Here is a 14,476-nt window from a genome sequence, read left to right on the forward strand (position 1 = left end):
TTCCAGACATTGAACTTTCCCCTGGGGTTCATTTGCATACTGTCTTCCTGTTCATATGTCCTTTGTGTGTGTTCTTTGTATTGTTCTGCGTGTTAAAACAATTACAGCTGACAGAACACAGTCAAAAAGTCTTTCTTATAAGCAGAGCAGGGAACATGTGACGACATTCTTGCAGAACCATCTCCTACTGATAGGATCCCAATGTGCTTCCTGTTATTCATGCACAAAAGTGTGTCAAAGAACCATAGGACAGAGTACATAAAGATTCATGCACATGTGTTTGTGACATTGCAGGCCAAAGGTAAAGAAAGACAGTGGCTAAGACACCAAGCTACTGGGGAACTAGACGACGCCAAGATCATTGATGGGCTGGCTGGAGAAAAAGCCATCTACAAACGCCGGGGTGATCTGGAACCTCAAGTAAGTAATGGGAAGCACTGAGCCTCAGATCCACATAGTTTAATCTTCTGTAGAGAGTTCATGAAATATGTCAAAACATCATTAACCCAGAATATGCAACTGCAGAAGGCATTATGTAAGGACAGATAAATAAAAAGTCTCATCAAGGCATGGAACACACACACACTAATATATATATATATATATATACATATATATATATATATATATGTGTGTGTGTGTGTGTGTGTGTGTGTGTGTGTGTGTGTATATGATCATTTAAAAAATATATATATGATCATTTAAAATAATTCAGGCCTAGTGATGCATTCTTTTAATCCCAAGACTTAGGAGGCAGTGGCTCTGTGAGTTCAAGGCCATCCTGATCTATACAGCAAGTTCCTAAACAGCCAGGGCTACGTAAAGACACCCTGTCTCAAAATCAGCTCAAAGGTAGGGGAGCCTTCATCAAATCCAGAGGTCTTAGCAACAGGGATCAAACTGTGACCTAAAGTCCAACCAGGCAGAAAAGGGAGTAAATTCTAAGTCCTGAAGATGCTAGTTCATCGAGCTGAAGAAGGTAGTTCATGGAATTAGACGGAAAGCCAGCCTTCCTACCTCACCCAGCCCAGGCAACCTCAGAGGGAACCAAGAGAACAAGTACTGACCACCAGTATCCCAACAGCAGAACCTCCAGAAAGCCACGAGCTATGGCGTGGCTGCCTACAGGTCCACTCCCCAGATGCAGAGTGGGTCCTCCATGGGCGGAGAAACAGGGACACTGTTGTTTGTGATCCCAGAGGATTCTTCCAGCAACAGAGCAATCACTGCGGTTTTTTGCTCTCCTGGAACTCAATCTGTGTCCACCGAATGCCTTCAGTTTTTAGAAAACAAGGAATTCTGCCCTGGGTTACACTAATTATAGTAAATAAGCATTTGTCGTACTGAGGCAGTGTAGTCAAATATTGAATGTTAGTGAACTCGGGTTTTCTGTGGTCTTGGATAATCAAACCTGCTGAGTAGCGGCTGAGAGCAGGGGCGCAGTGAGAGAGTGGGCACACCATTGTCTTAAAAATGTTTACTCGGAGTGGATCTGGTGGTAATTTGGGGGACTCCTATTCCTGTGCTGTTGCCATGAATCGACAGCTGCGTCCCTTACTGAGTCGCTGTGGTTGTGGTAAGCAAGCATTCGGACACATCTGTGACTTAGTCATGGACGTGTGCGCCACCGCTTCTCACTGGGGCAGACTCAGCAAGTTTTAAAGGAATGTGTTCAGCTGGCTTCCCGCTGTGATCCTCTCAGCATCTATGGTGCTTCACAGCTTTTATTGATCTATCTTGTGTATGTGTGTGGGCCGTGCATGCCACCGCGGGCATGTGGAAGTCTGAGGACTTGTGGGAGGCACTTCTCCCCTTCCACCGTGCAGTCCTGGAACTCGAACTCAGGTTGTCAGGTTTGATGGCAAGTACCTCACCTACCAAGCCATCTCACCAGACCCCTATAGGATTTTCTTGAAATTATTAGTTCTGCTCATTATTTTTCATGCATGTCAGCAAGTATTTAACAGGATAATCTGGGATTTTTCTTATTTATTGCTACTGACAAACTTTTTTCTTTTTAATTTTCCACATTGCCAGATCTAGGCTCCAAACCAATCCCATAAGGTTTCACGTTTTAATCAGTAGTTTTTGCCAGACAATGCCACTTTAACTGCCAAGAAAAGAAAAAATAAACACTAGTTCACTGACAAAAAGAAAAACAAAACTTAAAGAATTGAGCCGTTCTGATATTGTTTCCTTACGTTCTTGGCCAGACTCCTCTCGCATAGCTGGGCCTTAGCAGGCTGGCCCCTCTTCAGCTCAGATAGAGAATGATCTTCAAGTGACTGCTCAACAGATACAAGTGAAGCTGATGTGGGCTCCCCTCCACTTACACACGCTCTCATAGGACAGGCGGGGAGATGGGGAGGGGCTGCTGAGACATAGCATAAACGACATGGGGTTTCTAGCCTCCAGGTCTGTATTTTTAAACCACTATTTTTCAGCTGTCCGCCTCCAGAAGGCAGCTTTTACTATATTTCAGAGGAAGTGCTTCCCGCTGGGACAGCCCTGTGCAGGCCTGAGCCTGGGGCAGATCTGCTCTCCTTGGGCTGGCACTGCAGAACTCGTGAGAACCCAGGATGGCCGCTGACCATGGTTTTCCACCATTCCCTTTCTCAGCTGGGTAGCCCACAGCAGAAACCCAAGCGCCTGCGCCTGGTGGTAGACGTTTCCGGCAGTATGTACCGCTTCAACGGGGTGGATCGCCGGCTAGAGCGCTCCATGGAGGCCGTGTGCATGGTCATGGAAGCCTTTGAGAACTACGAGGAGAAGTTCAAGGTAACTGCACGGCACGAGCTGGGGATCGCTTCTGCTCAGGAGTGAGTCAGCAATGGTGCAGACTCCACCCAGAACCACGGACATAGTCCTCTCGCCAGCTCATTTGTCCGCAGGGAAAGTGGCCAGTTGCTTCCCCCCATTCTAATACTAACGTAATTGAAGGGCCTGATAAACCTTTGGTTCCCACAGAGAAAAGCATGCAACAAGCTGTGTGATGTTTCCTACAAACACAAGTCTGTTCTCAAGTTTCACTGGGCATCCTCATCCTAGCCCCCCCCCCCCCCCCCCCCCGCCACTGCGCGCGCACACGCGCACACACACGCCCGCCTTCGCGCTGCCACCCCATCACCAGGTGGGGGCTGTGCACAGCCTGGCAATGTTCTGTTCTCTGCTTTCTCTTTCCACACAAACAGTGAACAGACAATAATGAAGGAGCACTTCAGGGAGAAAACAGCCTTCTGCTCATCCCCAGCTTCTTCATTGTGCTACTAACTCCTCCGTTTCAGAGGTCTGAGTGTGGGAGGGACCCCCTAGCCTCTGTGCCGCCAGCCGGTGTGAGCCATCTGATGGTGAGCCCGCACAGGGACTCCTGGCGTCACAGCAGATACCCCGAGCACTGCACATGCCAAAGGGAGATGTGGTGTGTACAGACACTGGGAAGGACGCACAGCCCAAACATAGGAACTCTAGACTTTATACTGGATCAAACAGCCCTCGAGAAACAAACAATCGAATCAGTTGCCTTAAGCCGGCTTTCCCATACCATGTCCCTGTTTTATCCTACAAACAAGAAACAAATTGGTTTGTCATTCACTTAGGCTCTTGTGAAGGGTGCAGCCCACTGGCCCTCCCGGTGCCCTGGGCAGAGGGATGAGCAGCACCCAGCAGTGAGTATTATGGGACTGCAAGGCTCTATACAATACAGGGGTCCAAATGCAGGTAGCACATGACTTAGCATGAGAAAGAGTTCAAAGACTCACGCTGACAGGATGAGAACAGGCTGCTTGGAGAAATCTGGGAAGACACTTTCTGCTTCTGAGTAACATGGCGTGGCGACGGGCGGGACATGGCTCCTGTGGGAGCCAGAGGTGGCCAGTCTTTAAAGGGCTCCTGCTGGAGCAGATGAAGCAGCAGGCTTCTGAGGGCGGTCATTCAGCTTTTCCATCTCGTGACCCACACCTCAGATGTGATTGCATCTTGATTTCTTTTTAGATAGAAAATATGTATTTAAATCATTTTGACCCCTGATGGCCAGTGGGTGTCTAGACAGCCATGGACCGGTATAAATAATCGCAGCCCACCTGATGTTCAAAAGGGCTTGGGTTTGAACCTGCTCCAACATCTGTTTCTTCAGCTCTTTCTGAGTCTTCCCTCCATCTGCAAGACTGTCAGATTGCCACATGTCTGAGGTTTGATTGGCCACAGGCCCTCCCGTCTCTGCTGGGGCTCCAAAGTCCCCTCTGTAGAGGACAGGAGGGTGACAGAGTCCCAAACTCTGTGAGCGCTTTTCCTGTTTCTAATGAAGTGTTTGAGGGCACATGAAGAATAGGTGCACACAGTACAAAGGAAGAGGTGGAAGAAGTGAGACTCACTCTGTCCCCTCTCAGATTCCAGCCACAGTGGTGGATTTTTGCTCGTTTAGAAATACTTGATTTTTTTGGTCTGTTTTTAGAAATAGTTGATATTCCTTATGTCAGCATTATTCCCAACCACTTAGTCTATCTGTACTTTCAGTTTCTTGTTCTTGAAAGAAGAAAAGGTCCAGTGGTGATTACTGCAAGTCTGTAACTTCCTCAGAAAACAGAAAGTGACTCATGAGATGATGGTTTATGGAGTTCCCAGGGTAGCATCACACGCTGTCTTTAGGATCTAGCCATGTGACCTGAAGCTCCTACCTCAGTTCCAGACAGTTCTTAGTTCAGTCTTCTGCAGTCAATCGTGGGCTGTGAAGGCATCGACTCTGCGTTTGCTTCTCAGCCTTCAGCAGCCCCCACCCCCGTGTGGTGGTCTGTGTGCTCCCCATTCCTCTTGGCATCCGCTTGTGTTGTGTTTGGCTGGAGTTCAGTGCTGACTTGTGGGTCGTTACCGTCTGTCCTGGAGGCTCACTCGAGAGTCTGGAGTCTGCCTCCACTCTTATTCCCCGCCAGCACAGCCGTGCCAAACCACAGGGACCCTCAAGATGAGAGTTACTGAGACGGAAAGGTACTTCAGCAGCATGACATTCACTGAGCCACTTGAAGTCTTTAAAGTACCTCTGAGGGTTCAAGCAGCTGACTTCACGGCTTCCTGACGTCAGTGTCAGCTCCCGCCGACCGCGCAGCACTTGGAATGCTGTGGTTGTATAAACTGGTCTCTTTCCTCCCTGCCCCTGTGGCTTCACTCGAGTTTGTTCTTTTCTCCAGGCTCCTGGGAGTTGTCTTTGTCATCTTCAAATAGACTTTCTTTTCAAGGTACTGCAGTAGCACCAAAAGTCTGGCGACCACTTTCCTACTAAACTTTCAAAGGACAGTATCAGAAAAATAGGTTTATTCTCTCATCAGAAATTGGGCTTTGGAGAGACAATAACTTACGATACGGTGTTTCTATGAAGGTGTGTATGTGAGCCTGGTATTCTGGTTTCCTTCTGCTGCGGCAACAAACACCAAGACCAGAAGTACTGTAGGGAGGAGAAGTGTCTTGGCTCACACTCCCAGGTCTCCTTCCACTGAGGGAGTCGGGGCAGGAACTATGAGGAATGCTGCGTATGGCTGTGCTCAGCTTTCGTATACAGCCCAGGTTCGTCTGTCTAGATATGGAGCTATCTACAGAGCTGGGTCCCCATCAGTCAGTCGCTCACAGACAGGACCCCAGACCAGGCTGTTCTTCAACAGAGGTCCTCTCTTCCTGGGTTAACCAGGACACCTAGTCTATATACAAGGCCCTAGGTTCTGTCCTCAACACAGAATAAAATTAAATAAAGAAAGCCACTATTCTAGAACCAATTCCTGAGTCACTTTCCCTCTGTAGAAAGTGCAGTTAATCTTCGCCTCACGTGTGGGAATCATTTTCCCTTCGGGAAGCCGGCTTTCCATTCCTTCTCTTGGGTATTAAATTGGCATAGAAACTTAGGGCTAGGGATCATTTTCACCATCCCCTTTCCACAACTGAGAAACCCAAGATTCAAAGAAGTTAAATACTTGGCCCAGGCCACACCACGAGACAGTGAAATGCCAGGACTTCCAATCCCACATTTGAGGATCTTTCTTACTTTTTTTACCCTATTTTTTTCTGTTTTACTTACACCCAAACTTATGCCAAGTCACTATTTTCAGCAATTCATTCAAAAGTAAACCTATTTTAACATCTTTTATCTTCTACTTTTAATACCTCACCATGCAAATATGGTGTAGACATGATTTCTTAGATGACATCTTGGTCAGGAAGGCTATGTTACTTCCCAAAAGACTATAGAAAGATATGACTCACAGAGAGATGCCTGCTGAGAAATCCCTTCTGTTACACATTTAGCCGAGTGCCTGTAATTCCTTCTTCCCCAGTGCCGTAAGGACATCCCTTGAGTTTAAATAAGGAGACCAGTCATCCTATCAGGTTTAGACTCTGAGTATATTTGTGCTACTACCCGGAGATAGGACTCCCCCACAAAATGCATGGTTTGCTGAATCTATTCAGAATGGACTCAGTAGTTGACATAGAAATATTGGTCACGAGACACCAAAAGCTCAAGGAGAGATGTAGGGAAAGCTTGGGGAATCGCTGTTTCTCCGCAGTGTCTTGGGTTAACAGATGCAGATCTGTGTCTTCATTAAGACATGGTTTTGCTTTCTATTTGTTATGCCTTCCTCTACATGAATGAGGTTTTCAAAACAGACCTAACAAAGGGGATCTAAACAAATGGTAAAGCAAAGAAGCATTAGAGAGGGGCCCGCTCAATAGCTGTCATTTAGTGTTTATGCTGAATGCTAAGAACAAGACTCCTTGAAGATTTCCAGGATATGTTGTGGGCCACTTAGAAAAATTACAGCCTTAACATTGGGTGGTTGATAGGGACAATGAACTCTTGTGTTTTGAATCCTGTGCTACTCCCTGGAAATGTGTGTGGCCTGTCCCAACAAGTTTACTCAGGGTCTAGCCTGAGTGAACAGAGTCAAGAGTTAGAGAAGGGAAATGAATGACTTCAGCTGTGATACCACACTCCTGTTATCCTAACACTGAGTGGCAGGAGGATCATGAGTTTGAAGCTAGCCTGGGCTACATAATCTCACACAAATAACAGAACAGAGTGAGTTCGTGTATGTTTTCCTTGAACTCAGACTGTTCTAAGGAGAGGGAAATTATTGTTTAAACATGTTGAGATACATGGATAAAGGTCTACCTGGTCACATCCATTATTATCTAATTAATCCCTGTCATCCCTTAAAAGGGCGGAAGAAACTGCGTCATTCCTGCCACAGTGCAGCGTGGGAATCTGTCCTTCCCTCTGTGTGAGTCCCTCTTAGGTACTTGAGTACCCTGGGGGTACAGGCCCGGATCCAGCCATTCAGGTGGGAGCTTTGCAGGTTCAAGACCCACCTGGATACCAGTGATTTCAGAGCTAGCCTGAAATACTTAGTAAAACCCTATCTCAAAATAAAAAGAGTGCTAGAGATAGAACACAGTGGTGAAGTGCTTGCCTAGTGTAGCTGAGGCCCTGGCTCAGTACACAGCCCTACAAAGAGGGGCGGGGAAAGCAAAGCATACATAACCCCTCAGCCCCTGCTCTAGCTCTCCACTGACCAAACCCTCCCCTGGAAGGTGGACCTGGGACCTAGGGGCCAGGCCTAACTTCTAACCACCCAGATGAACGTCCCACCTCTTCTCTCAGGTCCTTCATGGGCTCCTTTCTTAGGTCTGCCTTCCTGAGGCAGGCTCAGGTGGTATGCGTATATCAAGGTCTAGGGGGCAGCCAGATGGGACCAGAGGCAAGATTCCCCTGTGTTGCCATGTTCCATAAGCTTCAAGGAAGCCACATACTAATAATTTGATCTTGGCTTCACAGGTTCTTAAGATGTAACATTTATCAGAGTAGGAGATGAGAGCATGTTTCACCTGGAAATTTGTAGCCAGGTTTATAGTTTTCAAAGGTTTAGTCATCCTGTGTCGCCCTCCAGTCATATCCTCCTGGGAATGGATACAATGTCTTCATCTCCAGCATCATCTCCACAGCATACAGTTTCGGCCCATCCAAAGTGGAATTGTCTGTCCTAGAAAACCTCACCCACTTCCTGTTTTAATGTGGGCCACTTTCACTAGGAATTTTTCTGCTTCCCATTTCAGACGTGGCCACCTTAGTTATGTTAGACTGCGTTTGTCACTGGCTTAGGAAAAACAGCATTCTGGTTTCTAGATTGTAAAAGAATCTTTGGTTTGTAGCCCACAAACCAAAGGCAAGCTGATAAGGGCCCACGTTGTTGCAAAGTGCAGAGGTGAATCACGTAATGCCTTCAAGAGCTTATTTTCAGAGGTGCAGCTAGGAAACGGCTTGATTACATCTCCCATCACACCTAGTGGGGGCTTACAGGAGGTGTTCGGAGGACAGTTGTTGATTAATACTGGACTGTCAGATGTCCCAAATGCCCCTAAAGTCTTCATCCCCAGACCACATTAATTCCTTAAAGATACTTCAGTTGCCAAGTGTCCCAACCTTCATATCTTCACAAAATGTCTTTAATAGAGGTGGGAGATCCAGAGGGACAGTGGGAGGGGTCAGAGGGACAGTGGGAGTGACAAAGACTGACCTCTCCCACATTGTTCACCTCTGACTTATTTTCAAATTCTGCCTCCCAGCTCTGACCTCTTCTCAACAGTCAGGGACTTTTTTTGTGTGCCCAGAAGATAGAGAATTAAAAAGCTTCCTAAACTGAAAGATCCATGCTATGCATTAACAAGTGGAGGAAAAGCATATTATACAGTCACATGGCCAGCATCATCCAGAGTTATGTTGATGCTGATGTGTTCGCATGAGACTCTGCAGCTCGGCATGTCCTTTAGAAGGAACTGAATGCCCAAGGGCCCTGTCATAGAATGCTTTCAGAGGTTATCTTGAATATGATTGTGGATAATTTTGACCTTTTTTGTGCTTTAATTTCTATGAGTATATTTTACTTTTAGAAATTAGAGGTGTATGCTTCTCTGTTGGGACTATGAGGAAGGGGCAGCTTCCGGCTGTGCTTGTTGGTAGAATTGAGTTGCTCCGAATCATGGACGGAGGTCCCTTTTCCTGGACTCTAACTTCTGCTCTTGTCCAGGATCCCCTCCATCTCTATCATAGTTAACTCCTTCATGTCAGATCTCCCTGACACTTTGAATCTATCTTCCCTTTCTATCCGCAGCCAGGAAAGCACTCTGCATTGAAAGGGCTCTGTGTGATTAGGTTAGCCCACTAGATAACCTCCCTTCTGATTAACTCATAGTCAAGTAAACTTAATTACATCGGCAGAATCCTTTTTGTCATGGAAGTTAATGTAATTGTAAGTGATATCCCATTATGTTTACCAGATTTGACCACAGTTATGGAGAGAGTATAGAGAACACAGGCATGGCAGCTGGAATTCTGCTTCATACTGTGTGTGTGTGCTTCTTACAAAGTCTCCCTTGAGCCCTTAAAGTCCTCATCATACTTCCCACCTCTTGCCCAGGGGCCGAGATCTCAGAGGAAGGTGGACTCAAACAGAATGAGTCCACAATGGTTTGCCTTTGTAGATAGCACACATCTGCCTCTTTCTGTGTTCCTTTATGGCCAAACGTTGAACAACTTGGAACAATCCAGAGTTGGGGTCTAGAGGGCCAGTGATCATTCTGCTGCTGACTGACTCCCATGCTCTCTTACTCTCTTGCGTGTAGTACGACATCGCTGGACACTCAGGAGATGGCTACAACATTCGCCTTGTTTCAGCTAACAAAATCCCCAAGGATAACAAGCAGAGACTAGAAATTCTGAAGGTAAACCCATTCTGTTCCTTCTATAGTGTGAGAATCTCTGTCAGATAAAAACTAGTAGTCACGGAAGAAGCAGTGGCTATATCATACACTCTCAAGCACTGAATAGAAGCCGTCTTTCCTGTTTAAATCCCCTTTTCCACTAACTAAATTTAAATTTTCCCTGCGTGTTTTCAGAGTAATCAGTGTTTTGTTGGGTTTGAACATCTAAGATCCAGAACTCCTCATAATCAGACAGATATGTTCTGTAAAAAGGAAAGAATAGACCTTTAGGGTATTCTGTATTCTAAATCTTATATTTCTCTTAGTCTTTTTGAATGATAAATTCAGTTTTACATAGGTAAATCAGCAGTAGACATCATAATTTTAAAATGGATTTACCCCTTTGCTAGTGGAAACAGTGTTCGCATTTCAGATTAACTTGTGCGCTGGAACTTCAACCTGTTCCTCATTTTTTTTCCTCCTTCTTGCCCTTCTTCGGGGTAATACATATTTCCTTGCTTTAAATGGAAGGTTGAATTTTAAAAGAGTCCATTGTGAACATTTGGGAACACTGCCTGTTTCTAAGGAAAGTCAGCCCCGCACACTGGCACACAGTCATAGAAAAGTCATTGTGTTTGTGAAAAGGAGCTGCTCACCCATGGCTTCTGCGCCCTGCTCTTCCCTCCAGACCATGCATGCCCACTCGCAGTTCTGCATGAGCGGGGACCACACCCTCGAGGGGACAGAACACGCCATCAAGGACATCACCAAAGAGGAAGCTGATGAATACTTTGTTATCATCTTAAGTGATGCCAATCTGTCGCGATATGGAATAAATCCTGCCCGGTTTGCCCAGATCCTAACAAGTGACCCTCAAGTTAATGCCTTTGCCATTTTTATTGGCTCCTTAGGGGACCAAGCAGCCAGGTAAGCACTGTCGCAGCAGAGAGCAGGTACAGTAAACATTTGACACATTTGTTTCTCAGACCTCAGCCTGAGGGGCTGGGGAGGGCAGGTAGAACAGGGTCTTGGGTATCTAATGTCGTTCTTGGGGTGCACAATGCCCCGGCTTGTTTGGGCAAGGAACATGATGCTGTAGGCTTTTTTGGACAAGAATATATGATTTTAATTGTTTTATAAAATAATTATCAAATTGATTTCCCCCCAATAAGTTAGACAGTATTTTATAGATTAGGTGCTTTACAGAGACCCCAAGCCCAGTCTAATCAGTTTGTGCTCAAATCATATTCAAAACAGTAAATAGAGTGAGCTGTGGTTGTAGCTCAGTGGTAGAACACTTGCCTAGCATGCATGAGGTCCCAGGTTCAATCCGCAGCATTGCGCAAAATAAAAAATAAAGGAATCCAACAACAGTAAATTCCCCAGCATAGCAAAACCTGTATTCATCTCTTGGTAGTGTGTGTGTGTGTGTGTGTGTGTGTGTGTGTGTGTGTGTGTGTGTGCGCGTGTGTGTGAGTGTGTGTGTGTGTGTGAGTGTGTGTGTGTGAGTGTGTGTGTGTGTGTATGTGAAAACAGACACTGTCTCAGTCACTGCTCTATCACTGTGAAGAGATACTAAGACCAAGGCAACTCTTATAAAGAAAGCATGTAAATGGGGCTTGTGTACGGTTCCGTGGTTTAGTCTCTGGTCGTCATGATGGGAAGCAGACAGGCATGGTGCTGGAGCAGTAGCGGAGAGCTAGATGAGGGCCTATGGGGCATCCTCAGTCATACCACCAGATGTATGGAGATTTACGTAAGCATATGTACACATATCCTCATAAAAAAGCTTCTGTAAGTGACATAAGTATATATTTAGACATGTACATACATAAGCATACATGTATATGCCTACATATGTATGTGTGTATGTCTGTGTCTCGCTGGAGAGACCAGTAGGTGAGACCCCTTGGACACAAAGGAAGACCGTGTATGTGTGGTTTATGCTGCATAGTAACTGTAGGAATTTATGGTCAGACAGTCAGTGTCTCAGAGATGACCCAAAAGGAGAGACCAGGAAACACTCCCATAACTTAAAAAACACTGACGGAAAGCATTTGTGGTTTCCTTTGCCTGACATACTCATAACGGGCAGAAAGACAACTGAAAGTGTATCTCAGAAAAAAACAATTCTTCTGTCTTACAGAGGGCCTGCCTCCGCCTCTGCCTCCGCCATGCTGTGCTCTGCGGCACAGACCCTCATAGGCCAGGGAGGGTCCAGCCCTGGATGCTGCCGTGTCCACAGAGAGCTGAGAACAGATTCCGTATCACAGACTCATGCTCACTTAGTGCAGCTGACTGCACACCCTTCTCTCGCTTTTATGCGTTAGCACTTCACATTTTCTGGAAGCTTCCTGTGCTCAAAGCCTTCTCTGTCCACATTTGCCCAGCGCCAGCCCAGCGTTGGGCAGGCAGCAAGCTTAACAAATGCTGGCTGAGCTGAAGCGGGCATTTTTTTCTTTCTAGTGAACAGATCCTGTTGGAATACTTAAGAAAGCACAATAATACCCTTGTGGTTTCCCGGGGAAATGGTCCAACATCCACTGGCAAAAGACAGAGTACAGACTTAGCTGGTCTGCCCGGCATGCCAAATACATGATCCTACACAGAGTGGCTGACTTTTATTAAATGTCATTCCAAAACCAAACTTGGTTGGCACAGTGAAAGGCGGTATTCTTTTCAATATATCTGTCTAACAGTCTTATTGCCTTCAAAGATGGCCCTTTGTTCCAAATGATAAATTGACATTTTTTAAAACTTACCATGAGCCTGCTCAACCTGGGAATCATCAAAGCAGAAGCCAGATAGTGTAGCTTGCATTTCATGTTCTGTGATGGGGGAGGAATGGAGACGCACTCGGGGACTTGACTGTGCAGCAGGTTGGAGGCCTATTTTCTAAGAAAGGAGAAACTTTTGGAAATACAGCGTGAGGCCACATTATTTGGTCAGATGCAGGTGAGCTAATTCCAGATGGGCCCCTTGGGCACCGTTCTATCCAGGGAGAACAGCATAGCAGGAACTGATAGCACTTCAGAACCACTCATTTCTCCCAGAAAAGAGCTTCCCTTGAGCTCACTGCTTTCCCAGGCTGTTCATTGCCCCGTGACAGCCAGTTCAATAGCAGGCAAGGTAGGAGAAAGTGAAACCATGCTGTTGTAAGACCCCCATTTTGATGCTGGAATGGGAGCCTTGATCTGCAATGGTGATTTCCTCCCCTTCCCTCTGGCAGGCTCCAGAGAACTCTGCCAGCTGGCCGGTCTTTTGTCGCTATGGACACCCAGAAGATCCCTCAGATTTTACAACAGATCTTCACCTCCACCATGCTGTCCAGTATCTAAGAAGCACCCTTTACCACCCAGGACTGGAAGCCAGACGGAAGCAGAGAGAACTCTGAAAAGACAGCGGCCATGCCAGTCTGGGCCGTGGCCGACCTGCTGTCCAGCAGTGAACTGACTTCTGAATGGAAATGCACTCTGGAAGGGTTTAGGTCTGCAGAGGAAATGGGTTGACCTGCATTTCTTAAAAGATCAGGGTTGAAGGAAGTAGGTGCAGGAACTACGGGCTTGGTCTAGTTCCAAACCCAAAGGATAAAAAAATACCCACTTTTGCCTTAATCCGTCATCCATTGCCAGTTGCCATCCCATAGCCAAGCCTCTAAGGCCATAGCTGATGCTAAGGGCTAAGTCTGCAAACCCCACCCAACACGGTCCTGTCTAGAATTATTTTTACTTTCTCTCCACTGTGTATTGCCCAGCAAATAACAATTTTGAAGCCTTTAACCCACTGAAAAGCATTTGGGCAATAGTACTTTATAAGGTGCTGGATTCTCTCAAAAATCCCATTCTCTTGACTGAAAGGAATCAGAAGATCCTCAGGGTGCCTGCTCTCCCATGTGGCTTCCGAGTGATTCTTCAGATAATAGAGAGCCAGTATCCTACCCTCTCTCAAGGATAAAAATATCCTGCCCTGAGTTCCCTGCCTCCTGCCCTTAGCGCTTTTCCAACAGTGAGAACGCTTTGCTGTCCAAATTGCAGTGATGAAAGTAGCAAATGCTTGTAAGAGAAACTATGTCTGACACATTACACAAAGTTAAAAGGAATATGTTTGGCTGATGTTCACTGGAGATTTCTTTAGGTTTAACTAAAGAAAAACATACTTTTCTTTTCAGCTAAATTTCCTTTCCAAGTGTACCTACTCAAATTTTTAGAAACACATGTTCCAACAAGATGGCTCTCACAAGCCGTCTAATAAAATGCTCTTCACAGCTGGCCATGACGTCAGAAGTGCTGGGAGCGTCTGATGTGTGTGCTTACTTACTGTAAGCTGGAAAAACCAATCTCACTGATGATGTTACCATGGGCATGTGCACTGTCATTATAGGGGCCTGCAAATTCATTTCGTATAACCGTAAGACAGAAGAAATGTCACCCAATTCTGACACCCCATCTCCTGTCCATCAGTTGTCACAGAAATAAAAAGCAGTCGATTCCCAAGACTGTGTTACCACCCGGTGTTTGCCTGGTTTGTTTTCCTGGTCCGGGTGCCTGAGTATCCCAAAATGCACAGAGCTCCAACTCATCAAGTGCCTTAGAAATGTAATCACGTGACTAGTAATTCCGGTTGCTGATGATTTACTGTGCATCGGGTTTGCTGAACGGTTCTGTGCCGTGTGTCCTTCAGCGCTCACGGCCTATAAGATGGCTACTGACTGCTTTCTAGCGATAACGTGCTGCTTGGAAAT

General features: G+C 46.1%; 1 protein-coding gene across 1 annotated transcript in view; it reads left to right on the top strand.

Annotated features, from left to right (window-relative positions):
- Positions 1 to 14,246, top strand: part of Vwa8 (von Willebrand factor A domain containing 8) — a 327,640-nt gene extending 313,394 nt beyond the window's left edge. Inside the window, exons 41-45 of the mRNA XM_048422107.3 lie at positions 295 to 420; positions 2,620 to 2,778; positions 9,658 to 9,756; positions 10,424 to 10,662; positions 12,965 to 14,246. Of these exons, the coding sequence (XP_048278064.1) occupies positions 295 to 420; positions 2,620 to 2,778; positions 9,658 to 9,756; positions 10,424 to 10,662; positions 12,965 to 13,073 (732 nt within the window). The 3' untranslated portion in view covers positions 13,074 to 14,246. The remainder of the gene's footprint in view (positions 1 to 294; positions 421 to 2,619; positions 2,779 to 9,657; positions 9,757 to 10,423; positions 10,663 to 12,964) is intronic.
- Positions 14,247 to 14,476: the final 230 nt, after the last annotated feature.

The sequence above is a fragment of the Myodes glareolus genome, chromosome 12 (genome assembly GCF_982192425.1).
Source record: "Myodes glareolus chromosome 12, mMyoGla1.1, whole genome shotgun sequence".
In the NCBI taxonomy this organism is placed as follows: domain Eukaryota; kingdom Metazoa; phylum Chordata; class Mammalia; order Rodentia; family Cricetidae; genus Myodes; species Myodes glareolus.